The sequence below is a fragment of the Carya illinoinensis genome, chromosome 4 (assembly GCF_018687715.1).
Source record: "Carya illinoinensis cultivar Pawnee chromosome 4, C.illinoinensisPawnee_v1, whole genome shotgun sequence".
NCBI classification, from domain to species: domain Eukaryota; kingdom Viridiplantae; phylum Streptophyta; class Magnoliopsida; order Fagales; family Juglandaceae; genus Carya; species Carya illinoinensis.
The window spans coordinates 30,622,579-30,636,274 of NC_056755.1; the positions used below are offsets into that span (position 1 = coordinate 30,622,579).

General features: G+C 40.1%; 1 protein-coding gene across 1 annotated transcript; it reads left to right on the forward strand.

The window, feature by feature from the left end:
* The first annotated feature begins 1,898 nt into the window (after positions 1-1,898).
* On the forward strand, positions 1,899-5,409 carry LOC122308081. The gene is made up of 2 exons (XM_043121241.1): positions 1,899-2,412; positions 4,667-5,409. The coding sequence occupies exons 1-2, from the start codon at positions 2,156-2,158 to the stop codon at positions 5,154-5,156; spliced, it is 747 nt and encodes a 248-aa protein (XP_042977175.1). The 5' UTR covers positions 1,899-2,155; the 3' UTR covers positions 5,157-5,409.
* The last annotated feature ends 8,287 nt before the right edge of the window (positions 5,410-13,696 follow it).

The window sequence follows — 13,696 nt, forward strand, 5'->3', positions numbered from 1 at the left end:
GAAACCTACCCCCATATCTGTCCCTTATTCTCCCATTTTCGGCTAATTTGGATCTCCCATTCTTCTCATTGAACCACGCCCTCTCCCTTAAATTTTCTTAAATTTACCTCAACTTTGGTGTCATTGATATGGTAAGGTCTGTTGTAGTGATTAGGACTAGCAAGAGAGCAGCACGATTCAAGTCTTAACAATTTAAAAAGCTATGTCAATATGCTAGTGAATTATTCAAATTAAACAACTGAAATAATCCAGGAATCTTGGATGTAGAAAATAAGAGCCTGTCAGGAAATTAGGTTTGCATCGGTCGAACTGCTTCAAGTGTGGTGTATTTAAGGATGACTCATCTGTGGGCTACGACTGCGACATTCCCCGCTCAAGAGGAAACGAAAAAATTGAGAGAGGAGGAGAAACCAGCGAAAACAGAAACCTTTTTCTCTATAATTTGAACATATACATACTTATAGATAGACGATAACTTTCGTGCCGAGTGCAGGCAGATGAACGATGAACGAGAGGCACGACGAGTTTCCCATCGATTGCAAGTGGTGGAGATTTGAGGGGAGGTTTCGTTTCCGTCAATGGGGTTAATCGTCCGTCCCTTTGTGTTTTTCAATTTTTTTAAAAAAACAGCCGCTGACATGGCAAAAGTGTGCGCAAGGGTCACAAAATGGACTACCGTAGAAGAACTGTTTTATAAATGAAACTTAAGTAAAAAGAATTTTACTACATACAAGTAAAGTCGAATACGAATCTGTGTATCAATACTGATTCTTTTATATTTAAAATTTAAAGTAACACTGTTTTCAATAAAATATATTTTTTAATCAATCACAATAAATTAATAAATTAATGTATATATTAATATAGAAATATATTTGTAACTAGATTTTTTTAAATAAAAATCAACTGATTATTTTTTGTCATTTAATGATAAAAAAGGAAAAATGTACAAATCTGTTTGCAGCAGACTGAATAAGTTCGAAACCTAGTCACGTGAATCTGACATTAAAAGTTGACAATCCAAGTATGGAAGTCAAAAGGACAAAATTTTCGATGTGACCACAATATGGAAAGAGATGCATCCAAACTCTAAAATTAAGAGCATTTACAGTGATTTTTTTATGGTAATATTTAAAATACAACATTAAAATTTACATTTTATATTTTATATATTTACTTTTATAATATCACATACATAAACTTATCTATTTCTTATTCATACCATTTAAATAATATTTTTTATTCTTTTCAAATATTTTTTCTAGCTACCAATAAATTTATAATATCTTTATATATTTTAATATTTGCAATATATTTTTATATAAAATGTGATATAATTCCATCATATAAACACAAAATAAAAATATATATGCTAAATAAAAATTAAAAAAATATAGTGAAAATTAATGTAAAAAAAATGAAATAAAAATAATAAAATATTAATTATAAGATTAACAGTGCCTGCTACATTTAGCATGTTTTTACTATTCATGAATGTAAAATAGAGGAAGTTTATATGATCCATTGGATCTGATTTTTAAATGTAAACTTTTATAAATTTAGGTAAAATTTAATTTTTGTAAAAAGTAATAAAATTTATATATTTTAAGATTGTACAAATTATTTTTTAATTTAAAAATGAAAAGGATTGAGAATGATATAAACCTTATGCTAAAATTGTGGAAGAAAACCAAAGGCATTGAAAATGAGTTGAAAGGGCATCACCACCTGCCTGCAACCTTATCAAGAGCGAAATCAAACCATCTACATCAAATACTAAGGCCGTCACCACATCCTCGTACTGTACAGGCCGGAACATCTTAACTATCGTACAATCTTGGTCTGAAAACATCATATATATTTTAAATTAAAACACTCTCTGCTTTCTTCAGGATAAGGTTTAACTCTTTCCTCATTTATATTCTTTTTCTTTTCCTTATCCCTTTGCGGTTATTACAAAAGCTTCTCTCTCTCTCGCTCTCTTTTCAACAATGGCGAAAATATCGCCAACCCATGTGCTGCTCTTTCCCTATTAATACCCACGCCCTCAGCTCTGTCCCACTCTTACCCACTGCTTTCTCTGTGCTCTCTCACTTCAATTCTTCACTCAGATAGTCAGATACAGAGACATATTTTTCCTTTCGTTTTATTCGTAATGATGTCATTCACAATCGAACGCTCCAAATTCCTCCGCGGTGATGGCGGGCCATATGCTCCGATCTACGCCGCGACGCGGTTCCCGGCGGAGCAAAGAGGGAATGACTTTGAATCGTGTAGCTCTTCGTCGATCGGGAGGAACAGTGATTCTTCATCGGACGGTGGTGATGAGTCTGGAGGGGAGAGCGAAGTTCAGAGCTCGTATAAGGGACCTTTGGATACCATGGATGCTTTAGAAGAAGTTTTGCCGGTCAAGTATGTGTTTTATTGTGTACCCTTTGACCTTTAGTGGGTTGTGGTTTAATTACAATTTAAGCTGGTGTTCCTGTGCTCTATTTCATTCTCCAATGGCTGCCAAAGCCATGAAATTGATTTCGTCTGTTTATTTTGGCATTAATAGTTTAAAAAACTTAGCTTATTCTGACTATTAGGGTTCGCTTTGGAGAATTCTTAAGTATCACCATTTTCATTTCTATCATCTCGATTCTCCTCGAGAAACGAAAGGAAACAGTAAAGAATTAGAAGAATGAAGTAGGAATAATAACAGGCATTGTTTGATGTTATAAATGAAGGTTCTTATAGATTTAAGTTTGTTTGGTTGGATAATGAAGGCTAGTTGGCGAGGTAGGTTGCGGTCTTAATGTTTTTGGCCCAGCTTGAGTGGGGTTAGAATTTGTTTCTTCTTGTCTATTCGTTGTTTTCTTATATGGTATTTATGATCCTTAGTAACAAAATATGTAAGCAGTGTAATTTTTCTCCTGCCTTTTATCAGTAACCAACCAGAGTATATAGTAAAAATAGATGGAGGAAGCTGAATTTTGGGATTTTGGGGGACGTGTGGTTGACAAAATGGGCGGCATCACAATACAAATTGGTCGATTTTCATTTTCTGTAGTCTTGTAAGCTTCCATACAACTTTTTAGAATTCATGAATTTCACAAACACGAAAGCCCTGGAATGATTGATCAAGTTATTGGTGTCTTGGCATCTCATATCTTGTCATAAGTAACAGCACCCTGCTAACTCCTAGGTGTTGGCTTAAGTGGTTATAGCCTTGGTCTTGGTGATATGCTCCCTCCAAGTCTAAGGTTCGAACCCTTGGGTGCAAATAATTTCTAGGGCCCATCAGATTGGGGATATCTCCCCTTAAGTTACCCGAGATGTACTTATAGAAAACTCCTTGTTGAGGACCTGTGCACACTTGGGATTAGACATGACTTGTTTTCCCCGACACCTGGTGCCAATCAGAAAATGTAACATCACACTGCTGAACTTTCAGTCGTTTCTTGTATGGTGATGATGCTCAAGTTGGTTGCTTTGTCAAGCATTCTTGTACTGAATGTGTCTACCTTGTTATTGAAGTGTAATTTGAAATAGGTGGGGATTGAATTTTCCTAAAATCGAGTGGAGCAAAAAGCTGGAAAGGGTACAGCAGCTAGATGAATTATGAAAAAAAAAAAAGGTAGGACATACCGATAAAAAAAAAAAAAATGACAGGTAGGACATGAAAAAGGTTAAACGTTAATGTTTAGGAGCTAGGATCCTTTTTTTTTTTTTTTTAATTCTTTTTTGATAAGTAAAATCAAAGTATATTAATGAAAAGAATAGGCAAAAGCCATGTTCAGTACAATGAATGCCCTACTACGTAGGCTCAATAGATACAAGAAAATCATGGAAATTTTGGCCATTAAAAAATTAACGGCAATAGCCCAAGTACAAAGAGTTCTAAAAAAGAAAGCTTTTAGTTCCTCCATAGATCTCGCTTTGTCCTCGAAAGTCCGTTCATTACGCTCTTGCCATACACACCACATGATGCAAATGGGGATCATCTTCCACATAGCCTTGATCTATTGAATGCCTCTCAAATCCGTCCAACAAGCCAAGACAGCCACCACTGTCTCAGGCATTACCCAGCCCAAATCTAGGATCCTGGGAGCATATTAAATCATTTTAAAGTAATATGGCCAATTAATTGCTTCTATGAGAATGGTGATCTAATATTTCAGGTTTATGTACTTATAAAAAAAAAAAATCCAGGTTTATGCATCTGTAAATATCAAATTGCCAATTAGTTTTGCCTTTGATAAATTGCACTTTGCATGTCTCTGAATTTCCATTCAAAATAAATTGAATGAGAATTTCAGCATTCTTAAATTCCACATCATTTTATTTTAATTCTGAATATGATAGTTGCATGAATTAGGTTAAAAAAGAGGAGGAGAATGTTTATATGTTGTAAGTGCTCAGAAGCATATAACTTGCTTCATGAGCCTGACTTTTTAAGCAGGTTTCTCACATTTATATTTCTGTATGCAATTTTGTACAAGTTTGCATTGTCTTTATTCCCGTGAAGACAATTTCCTGCATCACTTACAGCAGTTTTCCTAAGGGGATCATCTGTCTTATTACAAATTCAATAGTAGGACCAAATAGAATGTAGTGTTGTCCTTTGTTTTCACTCTCATCATCTGGCTTATTTCTTGCAATGTTGTGCTTGCTCTCATTCCAGGAGAGGTATATCCAACTTTTATAGCGGCAAGTCAAAGTCCTTCACAAGCCTAGCAGATGTCTCATCTGAAACCTCTATCAAAGACCTCGAAAAGGCAGAAAATCCCTACACCAGAAAACGCAAGAACTTATTAGCTCATAGTAGTTTCTGGGACAAGAATCACAGTTGCCCTTTGAAAAACAATGATGATGGGACATCAAAGAGATCAACTAACTCTAGTCGAAGCACATTTCCTATTGGAACCAACTCTGGAAGCAATGGTACAAATGAGGACTCTAATTCAGTCTCAGCATCACCATCTTTCTGTCTTCCACCTTTGCATCCACATGGTAAAAAACCACCCTGCAGTAGCACATTGCCCCCACCTCCACTACGAAATTCTCCATGGCGGTCATTTTCCCTGTCTGATCTACAGTGTGCAGCAGCAGCAACTCCTAACATAACTGGCATGGCAATTTGCAGTGGAGACAAGGACAACAAATTACACTAACATTTAACTTGAATTTTATCACAGAATGATTCTGAAGTTGGAAGCATGTTTGTCTTGTTTGTTATTGCAGCTGTTTCCCGGTTTAATTACCCGTAGCAATCATAGATTTAGGTGTACCATGATCTTGGCATTTTTTAGAATATGCTCTTAACTTTACGTTGTCTTCCCACTTCTTGTCGGCTTTGGCCGTTGTGTGATGACCAGATTCAACAGAATGCTTTATTGTAATATAGATGAACTTAAGTTTGCTTCACTTGTCCAAGCTGTTTTAGTTATCATCAGTCTATAAAAGCCAGTGTCTTATTAGAGATAGAAATATGTCAAGTAGCAGATATAACCAGTTGGTGGGTTTGGTTGGTTGATGATTTTTTTTTCTTTTATCTTTCAATAGGATTGAAATATATTCCATTAAATTAACCGAGAGCCATGCAAAATTAGTGACACTGATTGGAGTTGTTGGGCTTTGACAATGTTGTGAAGAAGATGTAATTCTTGCCCCACAGGTTGATTGATGAAATTGGAGTCTATCCTATAATCTGCCTCAACTGCATTCATAGCAATCTGATTCCTTCCTCATCCGAGAACTATGATATTCCTCTCCTACAAGACTTGGTGGAGAAAGATCTCTCTCCAATTTTTCTACGAAATAAATGGTCTTGTAGCAATTGCTTGTGAATTATGTTTGTGTTTGAACGTCTATGAGAAATGAGGTAAAAAAAGCTACTGGGAGAAATGCTGCTCAAAGTTCAGTAGATAGCCCGATGTCACGTTCCATTCGTCATTGAGAGAAGCGCTGCTCAAAGTTTATCAAGCAACATTTGTGAGCTTTTGATTTTGTTAGATGCACTTGGCCATTGATTATTGAACCATGGCATATTTCATCTTATATCCAAAAATTAACATCACATTTTTCTAACAGCTAAATAAAGTACAAGCTGAGGAATCAATGGAGCTATTAACACCAATAATAATGTTCAACTTGATTTTGAACAATACACCTATAATAGTTATCTGTATTTGGAGTGTAAAAGACGTGTCCCACCACTTAACGTAATTGTCAATCTACAAGTCAAGAGTTGACGGCTCTGAATGTCTACAATCACTTTAATGCTTAAGTCAATGAAGAGTAGTATATAATAACTTAAATGATATGGTCAAAGGTGTTTTTGAGTTACCTGGTGCCCATATAAACAGGTGTGGAGAAATATTGGATCAATATTATGACTAGATTACTTTCACGTGATGGTCACATGTTCATTCTTCTCCTAGATAGTAGGAGTAATCTATTCACTATATTAATGTTTATCTGTTTTATTAGCCAACAGGATATCAGGCTTTCATGGGCCTTTAACCTCTAGTTTGGGCCACGCTTATTATTATAATTCACAATTGGGTTGAGGTACTAGATGGATCCTCCAGTTACCTTGCTAATTCACTTTGCTTGTAGGCGTGGGGAGTTCTTATTTCAATGAATCCATTCTTACGAATGTAATGACTCGTTCTCAAGATGTAAAGGTGCTTTCTGTGCCGTGAGTGAACCGTACTGGGCTTTGTGACCGCTAGGTTCTTTATTGAAATTGGTGGGGCACCCTGCTAGCCCATTTAGCAATTTATTCCGCCATTTAATTTTCAAGAAATTTCAAGAATCAAGAAAGAAAATTCATGACGTGGCAATGATTATTGGGTAATGTGCAACTATTCCTATTCTGCCGCATTCTGTTGTTAGGTCATGATGTTAGAGCAAACTGCCCCTCACATTCTCCCACTCAGTTTGTACACTGCTATCTTGACCTCTTTCTCCTCTGTTACTTCTTCCATCTGCCTTCCTTCTTCTTGCTACATCTGTCTCTTATGATTCCTTGATGTTTCTCGCTTTCCCTTGCGATTTCTTAACTTCTTTTCCCACCGTCCCCCTGATTCTTGATGGCTGAACACGGTATTTCTACTCATCTCACTGACTTGCAATCTTCCCATGTTTTGGATGTCCCTACTTACGAAGGGTTTGGATGGCATTCTATTCTCAAGCCCCAGGACCTAAAACCTCTGCGAGAGGATTTTCGCATCCCAGACACTACTTTCTTAGAGATTCCCGCCTATGGGTGTGTGGACGAAGAGGGTTTCAATGGCAAGGTTGCCCTAACTGTCAGTGCCCTTGGGCCGAGGGTTCCATTTTGCCGCCCTCTGCGTGATATTTTGGATCTCGAACTTGCTCCTACTCAACTTCACCCCTTCATGCTGAGGGCTTATCTCTGTGCTTGTATTGTATTCCACATAGCTCTTGAGCCCTTTGGAGAGGTATACCCTGACTTAACTGCCCAAGAATTCTTGCATTTCTATCATCTGCAACCTTCTGTTAAGGGTAATATTTTGAGTTTCCATAAAACAGATAAGAGGCAGACATTGGCCTAGTTTGAATCTCGCCATTCAAACGCTAAGAATTGGATGTCCAAGTTCTTCTTTATTAATGGTAAGGGTTGGAATTTTCCCAGTTCAGAGACCCCTTGACCGGATTTCCCCATTAGGCCAATTGGGGCAAAATCCTAGAGGAGAAAGACTTGTTGGCAGGGATGGAGGCCATGTTCAAGAGGGAATTGGCCTGAATTGAAGTAGTTCGAGTTTGGGCAACAAACCACCCAGAAGACCTCTGGACTGAATATCTGCTGACTCTTGAAAACATTGACTACTTCTTGATGGCCCCTGACTGTTCACATGTTAAGGGCAGTTTGTTCCTGACTCAGGCCATGGTGCCACCCTCTCCATCATACCCATCTTCGAAAAAGGTTTCGAAGAAAACTTTGAAGAAGTGCACTCATTCCAAGGACACTTCTTCCCCTACCAAGAAAAATAAAGTTCTTAGGAAAGAAATTGGTAGCCCTCACAAGACCACCCCGCCAGTCGCCAATCCACCCTCTACATGAACCTTGCCCATACGTGTAGCATCCCCAGGCTTTGGCAATGCTGAGGATTTGGAGAGTTAGGCCCTTTTTGACTGGCGGCCACATTTGAGTTCACAATTCCTCAACAAACGCCTATCTTGGCGTCCAACCTTGTTTTTGAGTTCCTTGTTCTTAAGGACCTGGTGGGGGACGGTGAATTGAGTTTTGACATTGCTGCTACCTTTAATTGGGATCTCGATGTGGGCAAGAGAGCCCATATGGACAAAGTGGTGGATCTAGCCCGCCAGGTGGATGTTGATGAGCGCAACAAGGAAGTGAAAGCCAACTTGGTCGAGGAAGTAGTGACTGCCCCTGAAGCGAGTCAAGGGGTCATTCCTCCAGGCATTCAGGGCGACAAGAGTGATGATAGAGATGCCAAGGTAGAAGGCTCCCCTCTTCAGTTGCTACCAACTACCATCTCCGAGGGGACTACCCCTTCCATAGATGCGACTGGTGAGCGCCAATCTATTCCTTCTCCCTTCCTATCAGCAGAGAGACTGGGTCTTCTCTCTTAGAGGGGGGTTGTAACATCCGAGTCCAGTGCCAAACTATTTTCAATTTTTTTTTTCAAATATAGACTTCGGGCATAAAATATTTCTTTTGTTTCTTTTGATAAATTAAGATTTCCTTTGGTTTGATATTTAATTTAAAAATCTTTTTATGGGTCGAGATATATATATTTTTTAAAACAAGTTTAGATTATTCTTTTAATATTTTAAATCGAGGTCTAATTTATTTATGGATCGAGACCTTGATTTGTTTTTGAAAGGTTTTAATTTTATCTTTTGCATAAAGATTAGGGTTACAACTCTAGAGTCTTGTTTCCATTAAAATTCTTGAACCTATTATTCATCACCGTGATCTTTTATTTTTGAAACCCTTTCTTGGTTGACGTCACAACGTTCACCACACATGCACGTTCTCTCCTTTTTTTTCACCTCTTAGGTTTCAGCCATCTAACCTCTATTTATAGATGCACTTTCACATCTCTTAGGAGTATAGTGCTACTACTGCCAGCCTTGTCCAAAGCCAAACATCTCTTGTCGCACTCCCTGCATCATCACAGAAACACCATGTAGTCGTAGCAAACCACATACCCACGTTGCCGTGACCCAAAGCCTTCCACCGCTGCACCTGGACTGACCAAAAGAAGAGGGAGCAAAGCCACAGTTCACTACACTTTCAACGTTGCACCACCATCACCTCGGGGTAGTCCATTGCTCAGCCCACCCGAACTTGTGTTCCCTCCTTGGATAGCCACCGTTTCTCCCCGGAAACTCAGGCCGTTTTGTCCCCTTTTGCCCACACCTAAGTAGAGCATTTTTCTTTTCTGCTTGCGGCCCATTCAACGCAACCCAGTGGTCTCAGCCTTGCTGCCGTGCACCATAGCACTTTTGTTAAACGCTGCCTAGCCATCGTGTGACCTAGCCGAACCACCCAACTCAGTCCAAGTGTCCCCTATTTGGGTACACCAATGTAAATAAAGTCTCTCTCGTTGGCATTTTTACTGAGATTCTACAAGCCCATAAGACTCCTAGTAACTCTTCCGCCCACTCTCATTTCTTCTTTATGAGTTTCTCTTCAAAATTTACAGTAATGCCTTGTTTGTCACCTTTGCTTGCCCGTTTGCTGGTGGGTGTAGCTGAGATGAGTATTTGACTTGTATCTTCAGCTCTGTACACCATTCCCTATAGTGGTCTGAGTCAAATTGGTGCATGTTGTTTGAGACTATGCATTGTGGAATCCCATACCTGCAGAAGACGTTTTTCCACAAAAATCTCGTCACGACCTTGGTTGTTATAGTTGCCAACAACTCTACCTCCACCCATTTGGTGAAGTAGTCAATTGCCATAATCATGAATTTTACGCCCCTTTTTCCTGACGGGAAGGCTCCCACTAGATCCACTCCATACTGGGCAAATGGCCGAGGGGTGATCATTGAGGTTAGTTCTTCAGGGGGGGCATGAGGAATTGGTGCGTACGTCTGGCACTTGATGCATTTTTTGATAAATTCCCAAGCGTCTCTTAGTGCATTGGGCCAATAATATCTAGCTCTTACCGCTTTCCTAGTCGAATGGTTTCTGCATATTCCATCGTGTATTTCAGCCAAAGTAAGGGAGATCACAAAGCCCCTTTTGTAGAGAATCCCGTCAATAAGCATGAACCTTATTGCTTTCCTTCTTACCTTTCTCGCTTCTTCCTTCCCTTCAGGGAGTTCGCCTATGTCTAGGTACTTGAACACATCATTGGCCCACTCAGGGATGCTTAAGCCCATCATATACACTTCTACCCTGATGGCTAGGACTTCAATAACCCTCTTTTCGACTTGCCATGTGGGTGGGTGGGGGGGGGGGGGGGGGGGAGGGGGGAGGGGTTGCATCCTCCATCTTTGATGCTACTCTCGCTAGTTTATTTGCCACTGCATTGTCTTCTTGTGGTATTTGGGATATGCAGAAATACGAGCTGAATATTTCTTTAACTTCTCACCCTTTATGGTGTACAGGCATAGTACCTGGTTGACCACCACTTGCCAATTTGACTTTGCATCCATCTCGGTTGCTCCCAATACTACGGCTATCGAAAGTCCTGCCAATAGTGCCTCGTACTTTGCTTCGATGTTAGTCATTTTGAAAGTAAGGGTCGCCATGTAATGGTGTTCCTGGCCTTCGGGATTGACCAAGTGCACTCCTGTTTCTCTACTAGCTCGACAGGAGGAGTCGTCTATGAAGAGACTCCATGGCTTCCTTATTGGAGCTACCACATCCTCTAGGGGAAAATTTGAGAATTCTACTACAAAATCCGCCAGTACTTGCCCTTTTACCACCTTCCTTGGCATATACTCTATGTCAAATTCACTCAACTCAATCGACCACCCTACTAATCTTCCTGAACTGTCTGGTTTTTGTAACACCTTTACCGGTGGGCTTTCTGTGAGCACCCTTACTGTGTGAGCCTAGAAATATGGGTGGAGTTTCTTGGCTACTGTCATTAAGGCAAAGGCTAGCATCTCCATCGGTGGATACCTCGCCTCTACTCCTTTCAATGCTCGGCTTTTGTAGTATATAGGCAGTTGGGCAGCTCCTTCTTCATTTACCAGGATGACTGCAACGGCATGCAGGGAAACTGCCAAGTATGCGTAGAGTATTTCGCCTTTTTTTGATTGCTTTAGGAGTGGCGGGTTGCCCAAGTGTTGTTTTAGTTTCTCGAAGGTTTCATTGCATTCCTTGTTCCAAGGGTGCACCTTACGCAATACCTTGAAGAAGGAGAGGCATTTGTTCGTCGATCTGGACATAAACCTGTTCAGGGTAGCTACCCTTCCTGTCAGTCACTGAGTGCCATTTAGGCTTCTCGACGACTTCATGTTCAGGATGGCCTCAATCTTCTCAAGAGAGGCTTCAATTCCTCTCTCCAATACAATGAAACCCAAGAAACTTCCTGAGCCAACCCTAAACGCACATTTTTCTAAATTCAACTTCATTTTATATCGGCGTAGAATTGCAAACACCTCTCATAGGTCGACCAGGTGTTGGGCGGGCTCCTTGCTCTTTACTAGCAAGTTATCTACATACACCTCCATTGACCTCCCGATCTTCTCTTTAAACATTCAGTTGGCCTAGCTACCAGACGGCATGACTTAGTAGCAATAAAGTCCCAAATCTGTAATAAACAATGTCTTCTCTTCATTTTTTGGATGCATTTTGATCTGATTGTAGCCTGAGTAGGCGTCCATGAAACTCAACATTCTGTGCCCTGCAGTGGCATCCACAATAACATCAATCCATGGTAAGGGAAAACTATCCTTCAGGTAAGCCTTACTTAGGTTAATGAAATCTACACACATTCTTCACTTCCCATTTGGTTTCTTCACAACGATGACATTGGACATCCACTTTGGGTACGTAACGGGTTCTATGATAAAACTAGCTGCGAACAAACGTTTTACTTCGTCAACGATGGCGGCGTATTTCTTTGTACTAAATGACCTTGTTATCTGGTGTATTGTTTTGTACGTGGGGTTTACACAGTTGATGCTTGATAATGTTGTTATCTATCCTCGACATCTCTTCATGGCTCCAAGCAAACACATCGCTATGGTCTACTAGCAATTGCTTTAGGGCTTCTCTATCCTCAAGGGGAATTGGGTCCCAATGCCCGTGGTGGTGTTGGGGTGATCAAGATATAATGTCACTATCTCTAACGATTCATTGGTTCTAGCTTGTTGTAGCTTCTGCTCATCTCTAACCTCTACCTCCTCTTCTCCAAGTACACTGCTAGAGGTGGGGGTAAGGGTGGCGGCAAGACCTCCTGGTTACTTACTTGGCCATTCTTTCCACTATCGCTTGTGATAGTGCACACTCACCCTTATTACTCAATTCTTGTGCATAGCATTCCCGTGCTAAGGCATGCTTGCCCCTTGCTTCCCCTATTCCACTATTCGTTGGAAACTTCATCTTAAGGTGATAGGTGGATGTAACCTCCCTGAGATTGTTAAGCGTTGGCTCCCATGCTAAGGCATGCTTGCCCCTTGCTTCCCCTATTCCACTATTCATTGGGAACTTCATCTTAAGGTGATAGGTGGATGTAACCTCCCTGAGATTGTTAAGCGTCGGCCATCGTAATATGGCATTGTATGAAGATGGGGCCTTTATGACTAAGAAGTCGACCATGGTGGTGGCCAAGAGTGCTCCTGTCTCGGCTGTCACTGGAAGGTTGATGGCGCTTACCGATTGTACTATATCGCAGGAGAAGCCCTTCAATGGTGTCGGGGAAGGTAACTTATTTGCACTTATACCCATTTTGGTGAAGGCCTCCTAGAACATTATGTTTGCTGAATTGCCATTGTCAATAAGTATCCACCTAGTCGTATAGTTGGCAACTAGGAGAGTGACTACTAAGGCATTGTCGTGTGGGTATAGCACCCCTTCTCGATCCTCTTCTCTAAAGGATATGGTCATTTGAGTATCAAGCTTCTGATACTTGGGGGCCGTATCCGCCACATAGACTTCTTCATACCTTGCTCTTCGTGCAAGTGCCTTTCGACTGAATGAGGAGACGCCACCTCCAGCAAATCCTCTGCTATCATTCAGATCTCCCCTATTGGCAACCTGTCCCTATCATTCTTCGGGGGTGCCCTATCTCTATCATTACCGAGAGTATTATCCCAATGTTGCTGCCGCCTATTAGGACTGCTATTCCTTCTGGGATTGTGTCCTTGACCGGTGCAAAACTGCAAGTGCACAGTATCGTAGTTTTATAGTAAAGTAATAAGTAGAGTATCGTCCTCAGGGATTGGTATCTTACTCTTGCCAAATACCAAAATTATGCTAATCTCAATTTTATCTAGAGGAATCGCTAAGGTTTTTGTAGTAGCAAATAAAACTAGATCAACTCAAGAGAAATAAGCAAAGAAAGTAAAACTGATGTTTGAAGATCAAATTCAATAGGGAAGAAAACTTCTAGGAAATCGATTTCACCATAATTCTTCACTATGCTTTTCTCATCCAGCTAATTTAACTTAAACCTCTGTTGTCTATTAGCAAATCTCTAATTCATCCAAAAGCCTCTTTCGATAGTCAATTGGAATTGATTCTAGTTTATCAATTC